This window comes from Mauremys mutica, chromosome 6, assembly GCF_020497125.1.
Source record: "Mauremys mutica isolate MM-2020 ecotype Southern chromosome 6, ASM2049712v1, whole genome shotgun sequence".
Lineage (NCBI taxonomy): Eukaryota > Metazoa > Chordata > Testudines > Geoemydidae > Mauremys > Mauremys mutica.
This window is the reverse complement of record NC_059077.1, coordinates 87,248,861-87,266,919: the sequence shown is the minus strand read 5'-3', so window position 1 is coordinate 87,266,919 and position 18,059 is coordinate 87,248,861. Positions and strand designations below refer to the sequence as shown.

At 41.4% G+C, this 18,059-nt stretch overlaps 2 protein-coding genes across 6 annotated transcripts in view; one reads left to right on the top strand and one right to left on the bottom strand.

Moving 5' to 3' along the window:
• The window catches only part of FRMD3 (FERM domain containing 3), a 239,809-nt gene extending 237,490 nt beyond the window's left edge, over positions 1-2,319 (bottom strand). Inside the window, exon 1 of the mRNA XM_045022407.1 lies at positions 2,112-2,319. The gene's annotated coding sequence lies outside the window, so the exon portion shown is untranslated. The remainder of the gene's footprint in view (positions 1-2,111) is intronic.
• Positions 1,956-17,010, top strand: IDNK (IDNK gluconokinase). 5 transcript variants are annotated; one of them, XM_045022410.1, is made up of 5 exons: positions 1,956-2,048; positions 6,750-6,780; positions 7,516-7,602; positions 13,935-13,978; positions 15,950-17,010. In XM_045022410.1, exons 3-5 carry the CDS (start codon positions 7,573-7,575, stop codon positions 16,326-16,328), a joined length of 453 nt encoding a protein of 150 aa, XP_044878345.1. In that variant the 5' UTR covers positions 1,956-2,048; positions 6,750-6,780; positions 7,516-7,572; the 3' UTR covers positions 16,329-17,010. The 5 variants fall into 5 exon arrangements, with proteins under 5 accessions (XP_044878345.1, XP_044878350.1, XP_044878349.1 ...); XM_045022415.1 differs by lacking the exon at positions 1,956-2,048 and adding an exon at positions 2,114-2,218; XM_045022414.1 differs by lacking the exon at positions 1,956-2,048 and adding an exon at positions 2,170-2,305.
• The last annotated feature ends 1,049 nt before the right edge of the window (positions 17,011-18,059 follow it).

The window sequence follows — 18,059 nt, the reverse complement described above, 5'->3', positions numbered from 1 at the left end:
TATTTACAAACATCAGATACAGCAATGACTCAGGCCTGAAGGACCCTTGGAGGAAGAAGCCCAAACAGAAATCCCTCTGGATGGACAAAGAAAAGAGAAAAAAAATAATAGCAAAAAAATTTTAAAGAACATCAGAAGCAGGAAGCCTGCTAAGCAACCAGTGGGGCCACTAGGCGATCGAGGTGCTAAAGGAGCACTCAAGGACAATGAGGCCATTGTGGAGAAACTAAATTAATTCTTTGTATCGGTCTTCATGGCTGAGGATGTGAGGGAGATTCCCAAACCTGAGCCATTCTTTTTAGGTGACAGATCTGAGGAACTGTCCCAGAGTGAGGTATCATTAGAGGAGGTTTTGGAACAAATTGATAAATTAAACAGCAGTAAGTCACCAGGACCAGATGGTATTCACCCAAGAGTTCCGAAGGAACTCAAATGTGAAACTGCAGAACTACTTACTGTAGTCTGTAACCTATCATTTAAATCCGCTTCTGTACCAGATGACTGGAGGATAGCTAATGTGACACCAATTTTTTAAAAGGACTCCCGAGATGATCCTGGCAATTATAGGCCTGTAAACCTGACTTCAGTATCGGGTGAACTGGTTGAAACTATAATAAAGAACAACATTGTCAGACATATAGATAAACATAATTTGTTGAGGAAGAGTCAACATGGTTTTAGTAAAGGGAAATCATGCCTCACCAATGTACTAGAATTCTTTGCAGGGGTTAACAAGCATGTGGACCAAGGGGATCCAGTGGATATAGTGTACTTAGGTTTTCAGAAAGCCTTTGACAAAGTCCCTCACCAAAGGCTCTTACACAAAGTAAGCTGCCATGGGATAAGAGAGAAGATGCTCTCATGGATTGGTAACTGCTTAAAAGATAGGAAACAAAGGGTAGGTATAAATGGTCAGTTTTCAGAATGGAGAGAGGTAAATAGTGGTGTTCCCCAGGGGGTCTGTTCTGGGACCAGTCCTATTCAACATATTAATAAATGATCTGGGAAAAGGGTAGACAGTGAGGTAGAAAAATGTGCAGATGATACAAAATTACTAAAGATAGTTAAGGCCCAGGCAGACTGCAAAGAGCTACAAAAGGATCTCTCAAAACTGGGTGACTGGGCAACAAAATGGCAGATGAAATTTAATGTTGATAAATGCAAAGTAATGCACATTGGAAAGCATAATCCTAACTATACATATAAAATTATGGGGATCTAAATTGGCTGTTAGCTGAAAGAGATCTTGGAGTCATCGTGGATAGTTCTCTGAAAACATCCACTCAATGTACAGTAGCAGTCAAAAAAGCAAACAGAATGCTGGGAATAATTAAGAATGGGATAGATAACAGGACAGAAAATATCACGTTGCCGCTATATAAATCCATGGTATGCCCACATCTTGAATACTGCATGCAAATGTTGTCGCCCCATCTCAGATAAGATATATTGGAATTGGAAAAGGTTCAGAAAAGGGCAACAAAAATTATTAGGACTATGGAACAGCTTCCGTATGAGGGGAGACTAATAAGACTGGGCATTTTCAGCTTGGAAAAGAGACGGCTAAGGGGAGATATGATTGAGGTCTATAAAATCATGACTAGTGTAGAGAAAGTAGATACGGAAGTGTTGTTTACTACTTCTCATAACACAAGAACACACATCACCAAATGAAATTAATAGGCAGCAGGTTTAAAACAAACAAGAGGAATTATTTCTTCACACAACCTGTGGAACTCCTTGCTAGGGAATGTTGTAAAGGCCAAAACCATAACAGGGTTCAAAAAAGAACTAGATAAGCTCAAGGAGGATAGGTCCATCGATGGCTATTAGCCAGGATGGGCAGGTTGCCAGATGCTGGGAATGCGTGACAGGGGCTGGATCACTGGATGTTTACCTGTTCTGTTCATTCCCTCTGGGGCACCTGGCACTGGCCACTGTCGGTAGACAGGCTACTGGGCTCCATGGACCTTGGTCTGACCCAGCAGGGCCGTTCTTCTGTTCTTAGGGCGGGAGAAGGGGCGGGAGCAGCTGACAGCCAGCGCAAGGTGAGGGCCGCAGCCCGCAATCTAGCCTGGCCCCACGCTCGCAGGGAGCAGCACAGCACAAACCTCCTAGGCAGCGAAAGGCCGCGGAGTCTCTTCAGGGCCAGAGCCGGAGGAGGGGCCGAGCAGAGAGAACGCGAACGCGGCAGGGGCAGGGCGCAGAGGGGGAGCAGGTGCGCGGCGGGAGAGGCGGCGGCGGCGGCGGCTGCTGGGCTCGGCATGGTGCTGCTGGTGGTGATGGGAGTGAGCGGCTCGGGGAAGTAGGTGATTTCCCCTCCCCGGGGCCCCGCGCGGGCTGCCCCTACGGGGGAAGCTCCTCGCCTGGACGGCTCCTTCCGGGTCCCTTCCTGCGGGCGGTGGGCGGGCTCGGCTCCCCCGCGTGTCTGGCCCCGGGCTTGGCCTGAGGAAAGCGGGTGGCCCCCACTGCAGGGTCTCCGCTTGCCCGCTCCTGGGCCAGGGCCAGGGGCTGCCGGACAAACCGCTCGGGGCCCTGGCCCTAGCCCAAGCCGGGGCCCCTTCAGGCTGCAGCTCCAGGGCTCCCAGCATTGCCCTGGCTGACAGGGAATTAGCTGTGCGGTAACCAGGAGACTGGTTGCTTTGCTCTCAGCACCACGCGTCTTTTAATGGGGGCATTTGCTCCTGTCTGCAAAGGGGAAAAAGCTTCTGAAGCCTGCGCTGTTGCGGGGGCTCTGGACAACAACTGAAGACTTAACCCAAAGGCGGCCTGTGCTGTGGTGCATCTCCTGCGAGGGCACTTTTCAGTAGTTCCTGGTTTTTCTTTCTTCAGAAGGGAAAAACAAAACCACACGCGCACTAAGGAGCCTTTGGTGTTTTACACCCACAAAAGTATGAAGGCAACCCTGGCACCTCATTACAGTCAGAAGATACATTTCTTTGAGCCCAAGTTGCCTACGAACCAGACTAGCTTTGTGTAATTTTCACACTGTTCCTGTGCTAGGCTATGGAACACCCTGCATGCACTATTAGTGGATTTTATTTAATTGAGTGATGAGTTGTTGCTGACGGAAGGGTGGCTTTATTTTCATTTTATTTCTGTACTTTGAACAATATTCAGTTTCTTCTGTTTTATAGCTATATAAACAATTTAAAAAACTAGTTCATGAATAACAAATGCACACAAGTGAGGAGTTAGGCTAAAGTTTCCCTTTTGTTTCCTGATATTTCAGCACACATCAGAAACTGTTCAGGAGTTCTCAACCTAGGGGTTGGGACCCCTCAGGGGGTCATGAGATTATTACATGGGGGGGTCGTGAGCTGTCAGCCTCCACCCCACACCCAGCTTTGCCTCCAGCATTTATAATTGTGTTAAATCTATTTTTTTTAAAAAGTGTTTTTAATTTATAAGGGGGGGTCACACTCAGAGGTTTTCTGTATGAAAGGGGTCACCAGTACAAAAGTTTGAGAACCACTGTTTTAGTTAGAATCTTAGGAACTTCTGAAGAACTGGAAGAGACAAAAATGTAACTTGTAGCATAAATTCTCATTTGTTCTATGGAGAGGTTAAAAAGAGCAGAAAGGAATCAAAAGAGGAAAACTAAGATATATGATTAAAAGTGGTACAAAGGTGAATATCACAAACCAGTGTATGACAGATTTAAGAATATCAAACAAAGCAGAGAAAGGGTGAGGAAGAAACAAGAGAAAAAACTTTTTTAGCTGAGAATAATTAATGCTTAGAATGGACTAGTAAAGGCAGCAACACAAACGTGGTATTAACACACCCCAAAAAAGCATTAGTTACTTAAAAAAAAATCATGTGCTATATCAGTGGTCCCCAAACTTTTTACCTCTAACCCCTCCCCCCCCAACTCTGTCCGCATCCCCGCCCAAGCTGGGGCTGGGAGCAGGGCTGTGGCTCCGGGACACAGACAGGGATAGGGGGCCGAGGCTGGGGGTTGGCGGGGCTGCCAGGGCGTTGGGAGCGGAGCCTCAGGGCAGAGTTCCGGGCCTGGCAGCTGGGGTGCGGGGCCGGGGCCCCCGACTGGCAGCTAGGGTTGGGGCCAGGGACGTGCTGGCTGCTGCTTCCCGCCGCCACTTCCCACAGCTCCCATTTGCAGGGAACGGCAAACCGCAGCCACTGGGTGCTGCGGGCGGCTATGCCTGCGGACGGTCAATGTAAACAAACTGTCTCGCAGCCTGTCAGTGGATTACCCTGATGGGCCGCAGGTTGTCCACCATGGGATTAGACCATCTGGTATTCCCAGGCCTCTATCCAACATCTCTTAGAATCATAAAAAGTTAGAGATTAAAGAGATTGGGTTATCTCACTCTGGAAGTTATCATGAAAATGTATCAGTCCAGAGACTTCCATCTTTTACCATGAAGTAAGGAAATGACTAATATTTCATCCACAGATCAAAATTACTTTTCGAGGCCAAGGGCAAGTAATGAGTTTATCTGGTCCACCCTTCTGGAAAGTGCACAATTATTCCCTATAGTGCTTTATCCAGTTTAGTTAGTTCCACACAAATAAAGTTATCAATGAGGTTTCCACCACATCCTTTAGCAAGTTATTCCATAGTCTGATTTCTTCCTCCAGGATGAAAGTGTTTTCTGATTCCCAGGATAAATTTCTTCATGCTCAGTTTCATCTTAGTACTCCTAATTATATACTCTTGAATTATTTCCCTTATATTTAATGTGGATGCATATGTTTCACAATATGGTTGGCATTTAACTCCTCAATAATCCAACTCCGCATAGATACAATCACCCAGTCATTTAGAATGAGGCCCTCAGCGCATGACCTCAGTCAAAAAATAATCATGTCTTTACATGCTGCAGCTTCTGTTGATCTAAAAGTTAAAAGCATCTTGTGATGGGTGAAACACTGGTGGAAGTCACTGCCAAACTGATGTAACCAAAGACGACAACTGACTGCTTTTCAAATAAAACAAGTGTGGCTGCAACTTTCAAAGTTTTACCAGGAGCCCTGCTGTTTCTAAAATCTTAATTTAGGATAACTTTTAAGAACTTGCAATAGCGAGTCAAATTCTTTTTAATAACTTGAATGATAATAGCTGTGTTGTGTTAAACTTAATGTGTCAGATATTATTGTTTCCAGTAGTACCCACAATGTGCTAGCTGCTGTACAAACAAAAAAGGCTAAACCCCATGCCCTAAAGGGCTGGAGTAGGTCACATTATTATATTCTGAATATAAAGAAAATTCATTATTAGCCTAGGCTACTACATGACCAGCTAAAATTAAGCTAAAAGATGTTACCCTAGATCTACGCTTGGAAAAGGGTCAAGTTTAGATCAGGACTAGATAGCATGTGTTAGCTAAGCCCTATCTAAACTCGACTATTTTTCCTAGTCAGGACAAAGACTTAGGTGCCAGACAACATACACAAGTGTTTTATTTTGTGCTAGGCAGGGGGCATGACTGATGCCTTCAATAGCACTTTTCAGCCCCCATGGGACACTGGCAGGACTGTGCACCCACTGCAGATGACTGAAATCAAGCAATGGATACAGTGTATGTAATCTGTCATATGTTTTGTTTGTTCAGCACCTAGCACAATAGGGTCTGGTCCATGACTGGGGCTCCTACGTGCTATGGTAATACAGGTAATAAATAAACTAATCATAATAATAGGAATGCTGCTGAATATGTTGTTGCTGTGCATCCTGCCCATTGAGCTTACAAAGGCAGAATGGTTCAGGGAACTTTATTGATCCCTGAAAGTTTACTCCCCTCCACCAACCTAATTTCTTTCCTGTTGTTTTAATAATAGACTTTCCCATTTACAGCTATATATTCACTACCACCTACAATTCTTTAAAAAAAAATCATTTAATAATATTGGGTGTGGGGTGAGTTAAGAGGCGGTAGTTGTACTTGTGTGTTAAAGTGAAGAACTCATCAGTTTCGTCTCATGCCACAGAATGCTTAACTGCATATTGTTGCTTGCTTATGTACTATATCTTTGCTAAAATTCAGGTATAACTAAGGCCAGTCTAATTTATTCACTAAAGATTACTTACAGATAATGTTGCTGGTAGATGCCATGTTTGCATATCCTCAGCCTTTTAAATATTACCAGACCAGAACATTATCAAGTAATCATGATTGAATTTCGGATTTTCCCACTTACAGTTGAATAATTCCCACTCTCGCCTCCCCTTTCCTTTCTCTCACTGATACAGTGACCAAAGGTTTTTTTGGGGGGGTTGGGGTTTTTTTAGTTCAAAGTTGTTTGTTTTTTTACAGGTACAGCTAACTATACATATTGGGGAAGAGGAGGAAAAAAGTACAAAGAGGCAAAAGCTGCCTGCAATTTACAGCCCTGATAGGATCTCTGGCTTGATTTTATATGTTTAAGGATTTATCTTCACAGCAGATTATACTTATTCTTTTTATATGTTGATGTGGTAATTGAGTATATATGAACATGCACTTTGTGCTGATGTTATTATCTCTGACCACTTATGATTTGGATACATCAGGATTATTGGGGTAGAAGGAGACATACTTTACTCTGAAGCATATGATTCTGGCTCAAGCTAGAGACCGGATGAAGAACTAGATGGCCCATTTGTTTGAGGTACTATGGCAATTACGACATTCCTATGACCAGTTCCATCCCAAGAAGGAAAGGCAACAAATCACTTCATTTTAAGGGGAAGTTAAAATTATGAAGTAATGTTTATATAGTGCTCTCCCTGTGTTCTCTTACAGATCCACTGTTGGGTCACATCTGGCAACTAAGGTATGGTATTTTCTAACTATACTGGTTTTATTGTAATTTTACATAGGATTTTCTTCACTTCCTTGCAAGTCATTGTTAGTTAAATTATAAATCTTATGTCATATGTAAATATTACCAATTTGTGAATAGTTGAATCTGTCCAGACTGAGTCAGGCTTGGATGAATATCATTATATAGTGCACTGTGAAATTGACTTATCAACAAACATGGTATATTGACTTGCTATTTTCTTCCTCTTGATTATACCTTGTATTTCTGGGAAGGGTCATTATGTAGATGGTGAGATTCATAGTGTGGTGCAGAAGTCCTACATGTATCCCACAACTGTATTTGCCAAAGTGTTCTTGATAAACTAATGCAGGGTTCGGCAACCTTTCAGAAGTGGTGTGCCAAATCTCCATTTATTCACTCTAATTTAAGGTTTCATGTGCCAGTAATACATTTTAATGTTTTTAGAAGGTCTCTTTCTATAAGTCTATAATATATAACTAAACTATTGTTGTATGTAAAGTAAATAAGGCTTTTAAATTGTTTAAGAAGCTTCATTTAAAATTAAATTAAAATTCAGAGCCCCCCGGACTGGTTGCCAGGACCTGGGCAGTGTGAGTGCCACTGCAAATCAGCTCACGTGCCGCCTTCGGCGCCCGTGCCATAGATTGCCTACCCCTGAACTAGTGAGTTACCATGAGCTAGTTTGTTTATGCTAAATTATATACAATTATAATTTTTTCTTAGCTGGGATGGAAATTCTATGATGCTGATGACTATCATCCTACAGAGAACACAAAGAAAATGGCACAAGGAATACCACTAAATGACCAGGTAGTTATACTGTATATAATCCCAAAGGCAGAGAAGTCAACATATGTTTACCTTTCTAAGCATTGACATATCTTTTTATAGTGAGCTATGCTTTATATAGATTAGCATTACTGCTTCTTGGTCCATTGACTCTGAACCCAGGCTGAGTTTGCAGGGCTGGTGTTACATTAAGGGAATTATTTTAGTTATATCAAATTATTTTAGAGTCCCCCAAAATATTCTTAGTGTCTCTTCTGGTTTTGTGAGGCACTATAAGGTGCTGGTCTGTCTCCAGGCCCCAAAGGAGTTCTGTCACAGCCAGAATCTCCTTCTAGGCACAGTTTTATTTCCCAAACATAGGTTAAAAAAACCCACAACAAAAACAGTTCTTTGGCCCTTCCTAGAGTGGGAGTTATAGCCTCCCAGGGGATTTTCCCCCCTTTGCCTCTGTCACTCCCTGCTGCTTCAGGGAGTGCTGCAGAATTCTTCCTTGTCCTTTATGCAGGGCACCACCACCCACAGCTTTCTCCCTGGAGGCCCACAGGTTTTCACTGCCTCACCTTGAATGTGGGGTGGGGTAATAAATTCCTCCCTCCTCCAGCTGCTGATCCCTTTCCTTACTGAAAGCCTGACTCTTTATAGCCCCAGGTGCTGTCCCACCCTCATAACTGGCCAAACTGGGAGCACTTGTTCTGGCACTGTGGCCTGGGACCTGCTTCATTTAAAGGGGCCAGATCCCTGGCAAAGACACTCTTTGATCATTAGAGTTTACATAAGTGTTATTTGACATGATAAATGAGGGTCATAAACAGAAAAAAAAAGGAGCAAGGGAAGAGAAAGAACAAGGGTGACAATAGGATCAATTACTCAGTAAGGGAGGCACATGCCTTGATAGCTGTTATTGGCTTGGGGTAGGATTATGAAATGCGCTCAGCATTGGCCACATTTTTCTCCCATCAAGGTACTTAGTTCAGTCCCACCCTTACATTATCCTTCCCGTCTCAGATGAGATGGCAAGAACAACTTGTAGGAGGGATTTGAAGGGGGCAGAAGACATGGGAAAGCACTCCAGGCATAAAAGTCAGTGTGAAAGGAAACCTGGAAACGTGAGAGGAGACAAGAAGGTTATTAAGGCTGGCATCATTCATCATCAGCAAAGCAAAGGCTTGATGGTTGTTCCACAGGGGCAACTATTCAGAGAGATGGATATAGCCACAGGCCCACAGTTTCTTAGATTCCATATCAAAGCTGCCTACATCGACACAGCCACGTCTTTCACACCCGGTGTGTAAAGTGTACCAGGTGGAAGGCTGGCAGTGATTACTGCAGAATTAAGATTACCTGGCTGATTTTGCTGTGTAATGACATTTGTATTTTCTGGGAAAGTTAGTGTTCCTAAATGTTTCCCCCCATCCCTGCCCTACATGATAAACATTTACAGCCTTATCCCCAGTTTAAAAAGCTCGGTGGTGGTGGTTTGTTTGTTTTCCCTCTTTTTTGCCCTTTGGAATTTTATAGCATGTGTCTCAGAGAAAGATAAACACTCATCCATGCAAACAAGACACACACCCAGATGGGAGGCATCTGAGGGAAAAATGGGATCAGCAGAAATTCACTCTACCTGCCTACACACGCATACAAACAATTAGTTACCTACTCCCAAGCATAAATGACGCATACACAGACTCTTAAGCCCCATTCTGCAAGTTGAGCCACTTGGATGGACCCCAGCACCCGTGAAGAGCTTTACAGAGTCCATTAGAAGTCTGCTTATATGGATCAGCTTGTAGGGTTAGGGCCTTAGGCCTGATCTACAAAAATAGTTAGGTGCCTAAACCCCAGATTTAGGTGACTAAGTCCCAGTTTTGGTTCCACTGCAATCTACAAAACTCCTGCCAAACCTTGCAGGTGCTTAAGCTCACTCAGCACCTACATTTTTCAGGTAAAAAATGCCAAGTTTCTGCCTCTGAGCATGTGCACTCTAGGCATCCAGACACCTATCTCCTGCCTAAGTCCCAAAGCAATTCACAGATCAGAGGGAAATAGCTGTTCGTCCACCTAAATTGCTTGTGGGGCTTCCTTTTTTGTGTGGAGCGAGGCAGGCAGCAAAGGTATTCCCTCAAATAAATGCCTTAGGTGCCTAAGCCACATGACTTCAGGCACCAGGTTCCCATTCACAGATTGTTTAGCAAAGCTAAGTGTCTCCCTGCAGCCTTGACTTAGGCACCGTCTAAGAAGGGGTGGGGCTTAGCATACACCCCTCTGATTGGCATCTCCCCATGGCTATCTTAGGTAGTTCCCCACCTAGTTTTCTGGCTTTTGTGGATCACATTGTAAAGCACTTATCTCTTCTCTTTCATTGTATAGGGAGTCTAGGTGCCTAATGAAGGCTTTGTGGATTCAGTGTTGTTCCTGTGGTTTTCTAGTCACCATAATGCTCAGCATTTCAATGCTTAAGTCCCTTTGTGTATCCAGGCCATAGCGTATATTCTACGAAGTCAAACAGTTTTTCCTTAGTTACATACCTTAGCCCACGAAAGCTTATGCCCAAATAAATTTGTTAGTCTCTAAGGTGCCACAAGGACTTCTCGTTGTTTTTGTTAATACTAATATACTTTTCAGTCAGAAGCAGTGTAGCTGAAGCCATGTCAGTCCTAGGATATTAGAGAGACCAGGTGGTAAGGTAGTATTTTTTATTGGACCAACTTCCATTGGTGACAGAGAGACAAGCTTTCAAGCTGCTGCTTCTGTGGGAAAAAGAGCTCTGTGTGGCTCAAAAGCTTGTCTCTCTCACCAACAGAAGTTGGTCCAATAGAAAAATAATTACTTCACCCACATTGTCCTCATTGTTTTTGCTGATACAGACTAACACAGTTACCACTCTGAAAATTGTCTCTCGTGTGAGTTGGGAGTCCATTACCCACCACCTGCTAAAACAATTGCTCTATAAACTCTTATTCCATACATTCCTCTTTAAAACTATGTTTCTTGCTCTGACCTGTCTGAACACCACAAATAGATCATCAAAAGCTTAATTTGAAAACAATACTTAACTAGCTTAATTTGACTGAGGTTTCAACATATGAGACTATTGACACCCAATATTTACCATACTTTAAACATGCCAATCCCTTGCCATATTTTAAAACTCAAATCCACTAAGTACAGTAATACACAGAAATCCCTAGTGTATTACTTTGATCATATAATGAAGTTGCTAACTTTGTCATCACAAGTATTGCATCATAATAATTCACTTTGTATTTTTGAAGTGTACCAATATCTGAATGTTTTTCTTTTCCATTTTACTTTGTATTACTTACGGGTCTAGGGTTAAGCAGATAACAATATTAGTCTTTTCATGATGATAGAATCTTGGAAATAAGCTATTTTGACACTTGAACAATTGAACTAATTCTTAACAGTCCATTATCGTCACTACACTCTCCTTTTGAGAAACAGCCTGAACAAGTGAAGTGAACTGCTTTTCTGGGATGTATGTTTATGTACATCACATACAGTACTCTTATCTTAATGGCTTTATCTCACTCCACACCAGAGGTGTTTTTAATCAGTGTTCTGGTGTGTCTTATTGCACTGTGGAACAAAGACAAGTCAAGATACAAAACATTTCCGCAGCAGAAAAATCAAATTGAAATAGAAGATGATCTTTGATATGATTAGGACCCTACCAAATTCACAGTCCATTTTGGTCAATTTCATGGTCATAGGATTTTAAAAATTGTAAATTTCATTATTTTAGCTATTTAAATCTGAAATTTCATGGTGTTGTAACTATAGGGGTCCTGACTCAAAAGGAGTTTGTGGTGGGGTTTGCAAGATTATTATAGGGGAGTCACAGTATTGCCACCCTTACTTCTGTACTGCCTTCAGAGCTGGGCCTTTTGCCAAGCAGCCACTGCTCTCTGGCTACCCAGCTCTGAAGGCAGTACAGAAGGAAGGGTGCCAAAACCATGGATACCCCCTCCACCTTACAGCCCCTTTGTGGGTTGGGGCCCCCAGTCTGAGAAACTCTGGTCTCCCCTGTGAAATCTGTATAGTATAGGGTAAAAGTATACAAAAGACCAGATTTCATAGAGGAGATCAGATTTCACTGTCCGTGATGTGTTTTTCATAGAACAGCCAGAAATTGTTATGACTATTTTTGCACAGGGCAGAATTGTGATATTCTTGAAAGGAAGCAGGGGTGCTGAAAAATGTTTTTAGACCATTTTTATAAAACTTGAATTAATGCTATGAAATTCACACAGGTTTGTATCTAGCGTTTTCCAGCTGAAAGGCTTATACAGAGGCCTATACATTCACTAGACAGATCAAACTACAACATACTGCACTGACATATAATGCCATGCAGGTGGCGTGTAGCTTTCCTGCACCATACCTGTCATGTGAAATTGTGGAGAGGCCTACTTGAAGGCACCCTGGCAGGAAAGTGTTTTGCAATGGATGAACTAGCTCCTTCCTTGTTCCCATGCTCTCATTTATTAAACTTACTTGTCCAACATGAGTTGGATGGAAAGGTGAAACCTGGGCATCCATATAATACTGAGCAGTTATGATAGAAGCAGCAGGAATCTTAAAGCTTAAATTGGATTACATTAAGAAAGCTGATCAATCATTTTTATTGTATTTGCCAAGCTCATTTGAGCCAAGTGTAGTCAGAGGGCATTCCTCCACTGAGCATAAACGTGGTTATGAGTGAGTTTGTGATTGCCATAGATGTAAATATGGTGTAATTAACTTATCTGTGATAACTGAATTTAGGTCTGTTTTTGACTGTTTGGGATAGTTCCTGAGAGCCTTATGAGTACATGTATCTGATCCAAAGCATTACACACATATACTAAGCTGTTAGGAGAAGTGTGTGTGTGTGGGGGGGGGGGGAATAACAGTTCCAGCTATTTTAGATGTGAAAACAGCTATGTGAGAATAGATTTGCTGTTTAAATTGTCAAATAAAACAAGAGCTAATTTGGTTCTTCGAAAGGTTCACAATATGTCATATTAAACCTAAAACATACATTACTACTACATGCAGCTTCCATTGATTCTCCTTTTCCATCCTGTATATAAAATTCAAAGTACTTAAAGTTTTCAGTGTAAATAAAAAATCTCCCCTCTCCATCCTCCATGAAGTGGTAGCAGTTCTGGATTAGAAAGGAAGAGGGGAGAAGGTGAAAATCTGTTTGCATGGTGCAACGTTACATTATTTATAAACTACATACTGAAGGAAGTAGGGGTCTTCTAGAAGAAATCTTATGTGATCATATCATTAGAGATGGGATCATAATGTATAGGCACAAGGGTAAGAATTAAAGTTGCACAAGCAATCTCACTGGTGTTTCTTAATTTTTAGTTGCTTGACTTTGCAACCTAAACAAATCAGGTATTTTGTTTATATGTAAAATATAGTGTATATATACATACTGACAGGCATAAAGGCATGGATCTATAGCAGAATAGTATAGACTGAATTTTTAATTTATTCAGTTTTCACTTAATGGAAACAAATGTTAAGAATTCATATTCATTTGCTGTGTTGGTGTTTTATTCTGTTCTGCTCCAGTAGTTTATTTTTTCAAGTAATGGGTTTACACAATTTAGATATGCTCTTGTTTTTGTAAATTTAAATGAAAAGTTGTATAGGTTAGCTTTGAATGTAGAAACAGATACTGGATCAGTTTGCTAATGTGACTGCAGGGAAAAAATAGTTGGGCTATTTGCCTCCCCACACCAAAGAAGGATTGAAAGAGATTCACCCTGTTTTATATTGCAAGTTAACTGCTACGTAGATGTTAGACAGTGTGATAAACTCAGGACAGACAGCTGCAAGGGAGGGGGAGGAATCAGTCTCAGAGGGTTAAAAGGCCCTCCTCCTTATCAACTGGGAGGCAACTACAGGTCAATCAGGTTCAGCTGAGAAAGGGTTACCAAGGTAGCAAATTAGAATCAGCTGAGGGGGAGCTACCTGGTTAATTAGGATCAGCTGATTCCAACTTAGGGCTGTCTGAGACCTCTTTAAACCCTTCCCTGGGAGGAAAGAGGGTGGGCAGAGCAGAGGCCCTAGCACCAGGAGTGTTGGAGCAGCAAGACAGTGAGCTACACCAGGAGGAGAGATTAGTGCTCTCTCCCACAAGGGAGTAAAAATACTCTAAACAGGACTGGTAGAGAGATGGGGAGCAGACTTCCCCTATGTCCCAAGGGGGACTGCATTACCCAAGCCTGTCTCACCAGGTCTAAAAGCAGCAGAAGCTGGGGAGAAGGTGCCTTGCCACAACAGTTTAAAGTGAAACTCCATAATACATACTTTCAACTAATTTGTTTTGTTTCTAGGACAGGATTCCATGGCTTTGCAAATTACATGATATATTAATGAGGTAAGAGAACCTCTGACTTGCAGAGTGATTGCATCTGTACTGATTACTGGCTAAAGACTGAAGCAAGAGGGTTTTTTTCAGTTGCATTAGTGGGGATAAGTGTGTAGTATTGTAAAAATATTCTGGAGTCAGTAAAACCATTCTGTATTCATTAGTCTGTGAAATGCTTTAATACTTACAACAACAGTAAAGAAACACCTAATTACTACTACTTGATGGAATTGTTTGGGGATGAGTTCTTTACTCATTGTCTATATGAAGATATTTACACTTCAAGAATCAAGTTCAGTAATAAGTTTGATACCAGTTAAGTCTAGAGTACACACTGTATAAACTTAAGGCATTTTAGAAAAATTTGCCCAAGTGAATTCGAAGTATAAGTTCCATTGACTTTCAATGAGATTTAGGCTCTTTAGTACCTAAGTCACTTTTGAACATGAATAGGCTCCTAAATCACTTACATGTTTTAGAAAATTTTATCTTTAGTCACTTACCCCAGTTGCCATTGAACTTTACAGGATGTGCATTTCCTAAATAGTGATCCCTAGCTCAAATATTTAGACCTGTTTAAAAAAAATGGGAAAAATAATGCAAAAGTAATTTCATGAGGCTTGGGGGAGAGAAGAGTCAAACCTGGAACTTTAAATTTCTACATTTTAAATTTGCATGGGTTTATTCACAATGGCATCACCCTCCTCTTCCTCCACAGACAATTGCATACATTCCAGTAACAAGTTGATGGTCCTCAGTAAAGATAGGTCTGAACCAACATCTGGATTTGGGTTTTGGAGCATTTACTCTTCTCTGCTTCTCAGTTGTATACTCAATATATTCTCCATCCTGATGATTCATTTAAGTATCTGGATGTGATAGAGACAGGAAAAAGGAGCTTTCACATTCCACATATGTGCTACTTCTCAGAGGGGCAGGAGGCTGCTGAGCTCCCTGGATTAAGCGAGGGATGTAGTTCCTTTTAAGAAGGGTAAGGGAGGACATGGAACTCGGAAATAATGGCATAACCTTGAAAGGTCTAGTCCCGCCTTAACCAAGAGTCAATGACTCTTACTGCACCCTGCAAGTAACAGGGTCCAAACTGGCTATTTGCCTATGGAATGTAAGTAACAGAATTGCCCATCTATAATAGAGGGCAGTAATATTAGTTTACTACTACATATAATGTGTTCACAATTTGACTGAAGAATTAGTGTTTTTTTTTATTTTGCACATCTGTCATCAAACCTGTATGTTCATTTATGGGGTCTAATGCCAAAACGAACTGGAAGGCAGGATTTGGGATTTCCAGTGTAACAAACACCAATGCTGTCTGGTTACCTGAAGCTTTAAAGGACTCTTGCCAGAGTAAAATGAAAGAATTACTCAAGTGTATTTATGTTAATTTCACTAAATCCAACCCTCCAGAGTAACTATTAAGAGTCAGGATATATACCAAGTTCCCATTAATGTTAACAGTAGTATGGCTAATCCAAACTATTTAGTTCAAAATCTTCAAAAACTGAAAGTGGAATTGGTTAAGTGTGTGTATTGCTCAGGATAGAACTGTACTCTAGACAGACCCTTATAGTCAGCTTGTAGGTGAGGCAGGAGAGTGCCTCATGCTGTCCTACAACCATCCTTCTCAGCAATTAAGGAGCAATGCTGATGGCTCTCTTTGTAATCTAATTAATCTTCCACATTTGGGATGATGGTGGCCATTATGAAGGCTCCAGTAGATGGAGATGTTAAAGGGACACTGGGTGAAAAAATAGCTTTAAAAAGCAAGTGTCCTTACCTGTGTTAGAGATTTGACATCAGTCTCATTAAAATGAGGAAAAAAAATCCTTACACCTCTTTGTGAGGCCATGTTGGGTTGCCCACCTTACCATCTATTGAGAACAATCAGTCAGTGTTTGAATACACCAAATATGGGCATGATATTAAGTTATTGCTACTGACATTTTCTTCTCTTAATAGAGAAGAGTCAGCTGGACAAAGTGTGATTCTGGCCTGTTCAGCTCTGAAGAAAATGTACAGACGCATATTAGTAAGTGGAGGGGATGCTATGTATTCTAAAAGTGATCAGCTAGACTCTGCCACAGGGAAGGTCCTTTTTATCCATTTGGATGGATCTATGGAACTCATTGCCAGCCGCCTGGAGAAGAGGAGAGGACACTTCATGGCACCCAAACTACTACAGTCTCAGTTTGATACACTGGAGCCTCTGTCAGCACTAGAAAACTTTATCACTGTGAGTCTAGAAAAGTCTGTTTCTGAAATAGTGTCTGAAATTGAGAAATCTCTTCACTTAGAGAAATGCTTTTCCACAGCAGTTTCTGAATTAGATGCACATTAATTCTTTTAAACATGTCATATTTGTAGAACAGCATTTTAGTTGCTTTCTCAAGTTAACCAGCATGGTTTGCAATATTAACTTCATTGGCTTGACATACTTTAAAGGGACTGGGACACTTACTGATTTCATTAAGATCTGTTCAAACCTGGAGATACCATTTTCAGAAGTGAATGGCATTTGCTTAACTCTTTGTCCATTTAAATCACAGGTGAAACTCCCATTGGCTTTGATAGAAACAGGAGTAGGTCAACATCGAGTGCTTGGGACAATCCCATCCTAGGAATTTAGACAGAACATGTAAATCTCAACAAATTTAGCTTAACTTTTTTCCTGCCATAACACAGAAATTGGCCCCATCATCACTACTGACATTTAAGTGTTGAATGGACACTTAAAAGGATGTTCACCTTTCAAGAGGAGGCAGAGTTCTCTAATAGTGCAGAGGGGCAGGAGCTGGGACAGCTGGGTTCAGGTCCTGACTCCACCATTAGCTCCATGTCTGATCTGGAATAAGTCACAACCTCGGTGTCTGTGTCCATATCTGTGAAAATACTTGCTGACCTCACAGGGGTGTTGTGAGATTTCATTGATTCTGACTTAAACACAGTGGGAGGGAGAGAGCTATGTAACTGCAAGGTATTATTCTACCTAAATCTTTAACAATAAACTAAGTAGCACTGTATTGACTGTGATTTAGTCTTTCATTTGCAAAATATATACACACAATGAAACGAGAGTGACTCAGCCAATGAGGTATGATTTATGTACCACTGGATTCAGCAGTTCAGAACAGATGAATGTTCTCTCCCTTCAGCTTGACTGGCAGGCAGCTGTTCAGTGTAACTTCTTCTGGCACCCTCCACCTGCTACCGCAATAGCCTCACTCTAGCCTCTACTGCTCAAGCTGTATCACAAAGCATGACTTTCGCTGGAATAAAAATTCAGAGCTGGTGTGAGGAAGAGCAAGGGTGAAACTCCCCTAATAAGGGAGAATCCCACTTCAAGTAGGTGGCTTGCACATTGCTCCTCACAGACTCACATTCTTTGGATTTTGCAGATACACAAGCAATTCAGCATATTATTTTCAGTGTCCCTCTCAAACTGAGCCAGTGAATTAAGGTTCTTTGTTACAGTCATTTAAAAATGTACACACCGAAGGCCGTGCTCACTGTTAGAGTACTTAAATTCAGATGTAACTGTTCTTAAAATCTTGTTTACTTTCTCTTCAATATGTAATGCTTTGTAGGTGTTCAAGTCCTTAAAGTTAGGACTATACAACTACAGCCTTGAGTAGTCTTAGTAGAGACAATGGACTCCTCCTATGTCAAGATATGCTCCTACATATGTGTTTACAGGATAAGGGCCTAGGACAGCTACATACAATCAATACTCTCAATCCAGTATTCATCATCAGTCTATTAAACAACAAAAACCCTCATTACAACAAGATAAGAGTCCACTTTCACATGTTAATTCTGTACTTAGAAATTTTTGCATAAAGTAATGTACATAATTCACAGAATTTAAGGAATATGAAAGTATGTTTAATTTTTTTGGTGTGTGTGTGTATATATTAAAATGTTTAAAATACCCTTTAACCATAGCTCAGTGAATGCTAGTCTGGACTGCCTATATTACCTGAAACCAGCCCTCCTCCCTGGTATCTACCTCTTCATTTTATCCTTGTAACTTGTCATAGGATACATTTTCTATGAGAAATGCTCTTCGAGA

What these genes read in the sequence shown, in the direction of transcription:
- IDNK (XM_045022414.1), top strand. Translation starts at nt 2,265, where the DNA reads ATGGTGCTGCTGGTGGTGATGGGAGTGAGCGGCTCGGGGAA. An exon ending in GGAGTGAGCGGCTCGGGGAA is followed by an intron (nt 2,306 to 6,749) that starts GTAGGTGATTTC and finishes GTTCTCTTACAG; the next exon opens with ATCCACTGTTGGGTCACATC. An exon ending in TTACATGATATATTAATGAG is followed by an intron (nt 13,979 to 15,949) that starts GTAAGAGAACCT and finishes TTCTCTTAATAG; the next exon opens with AGAAGAGTCAGCTGGACAAA.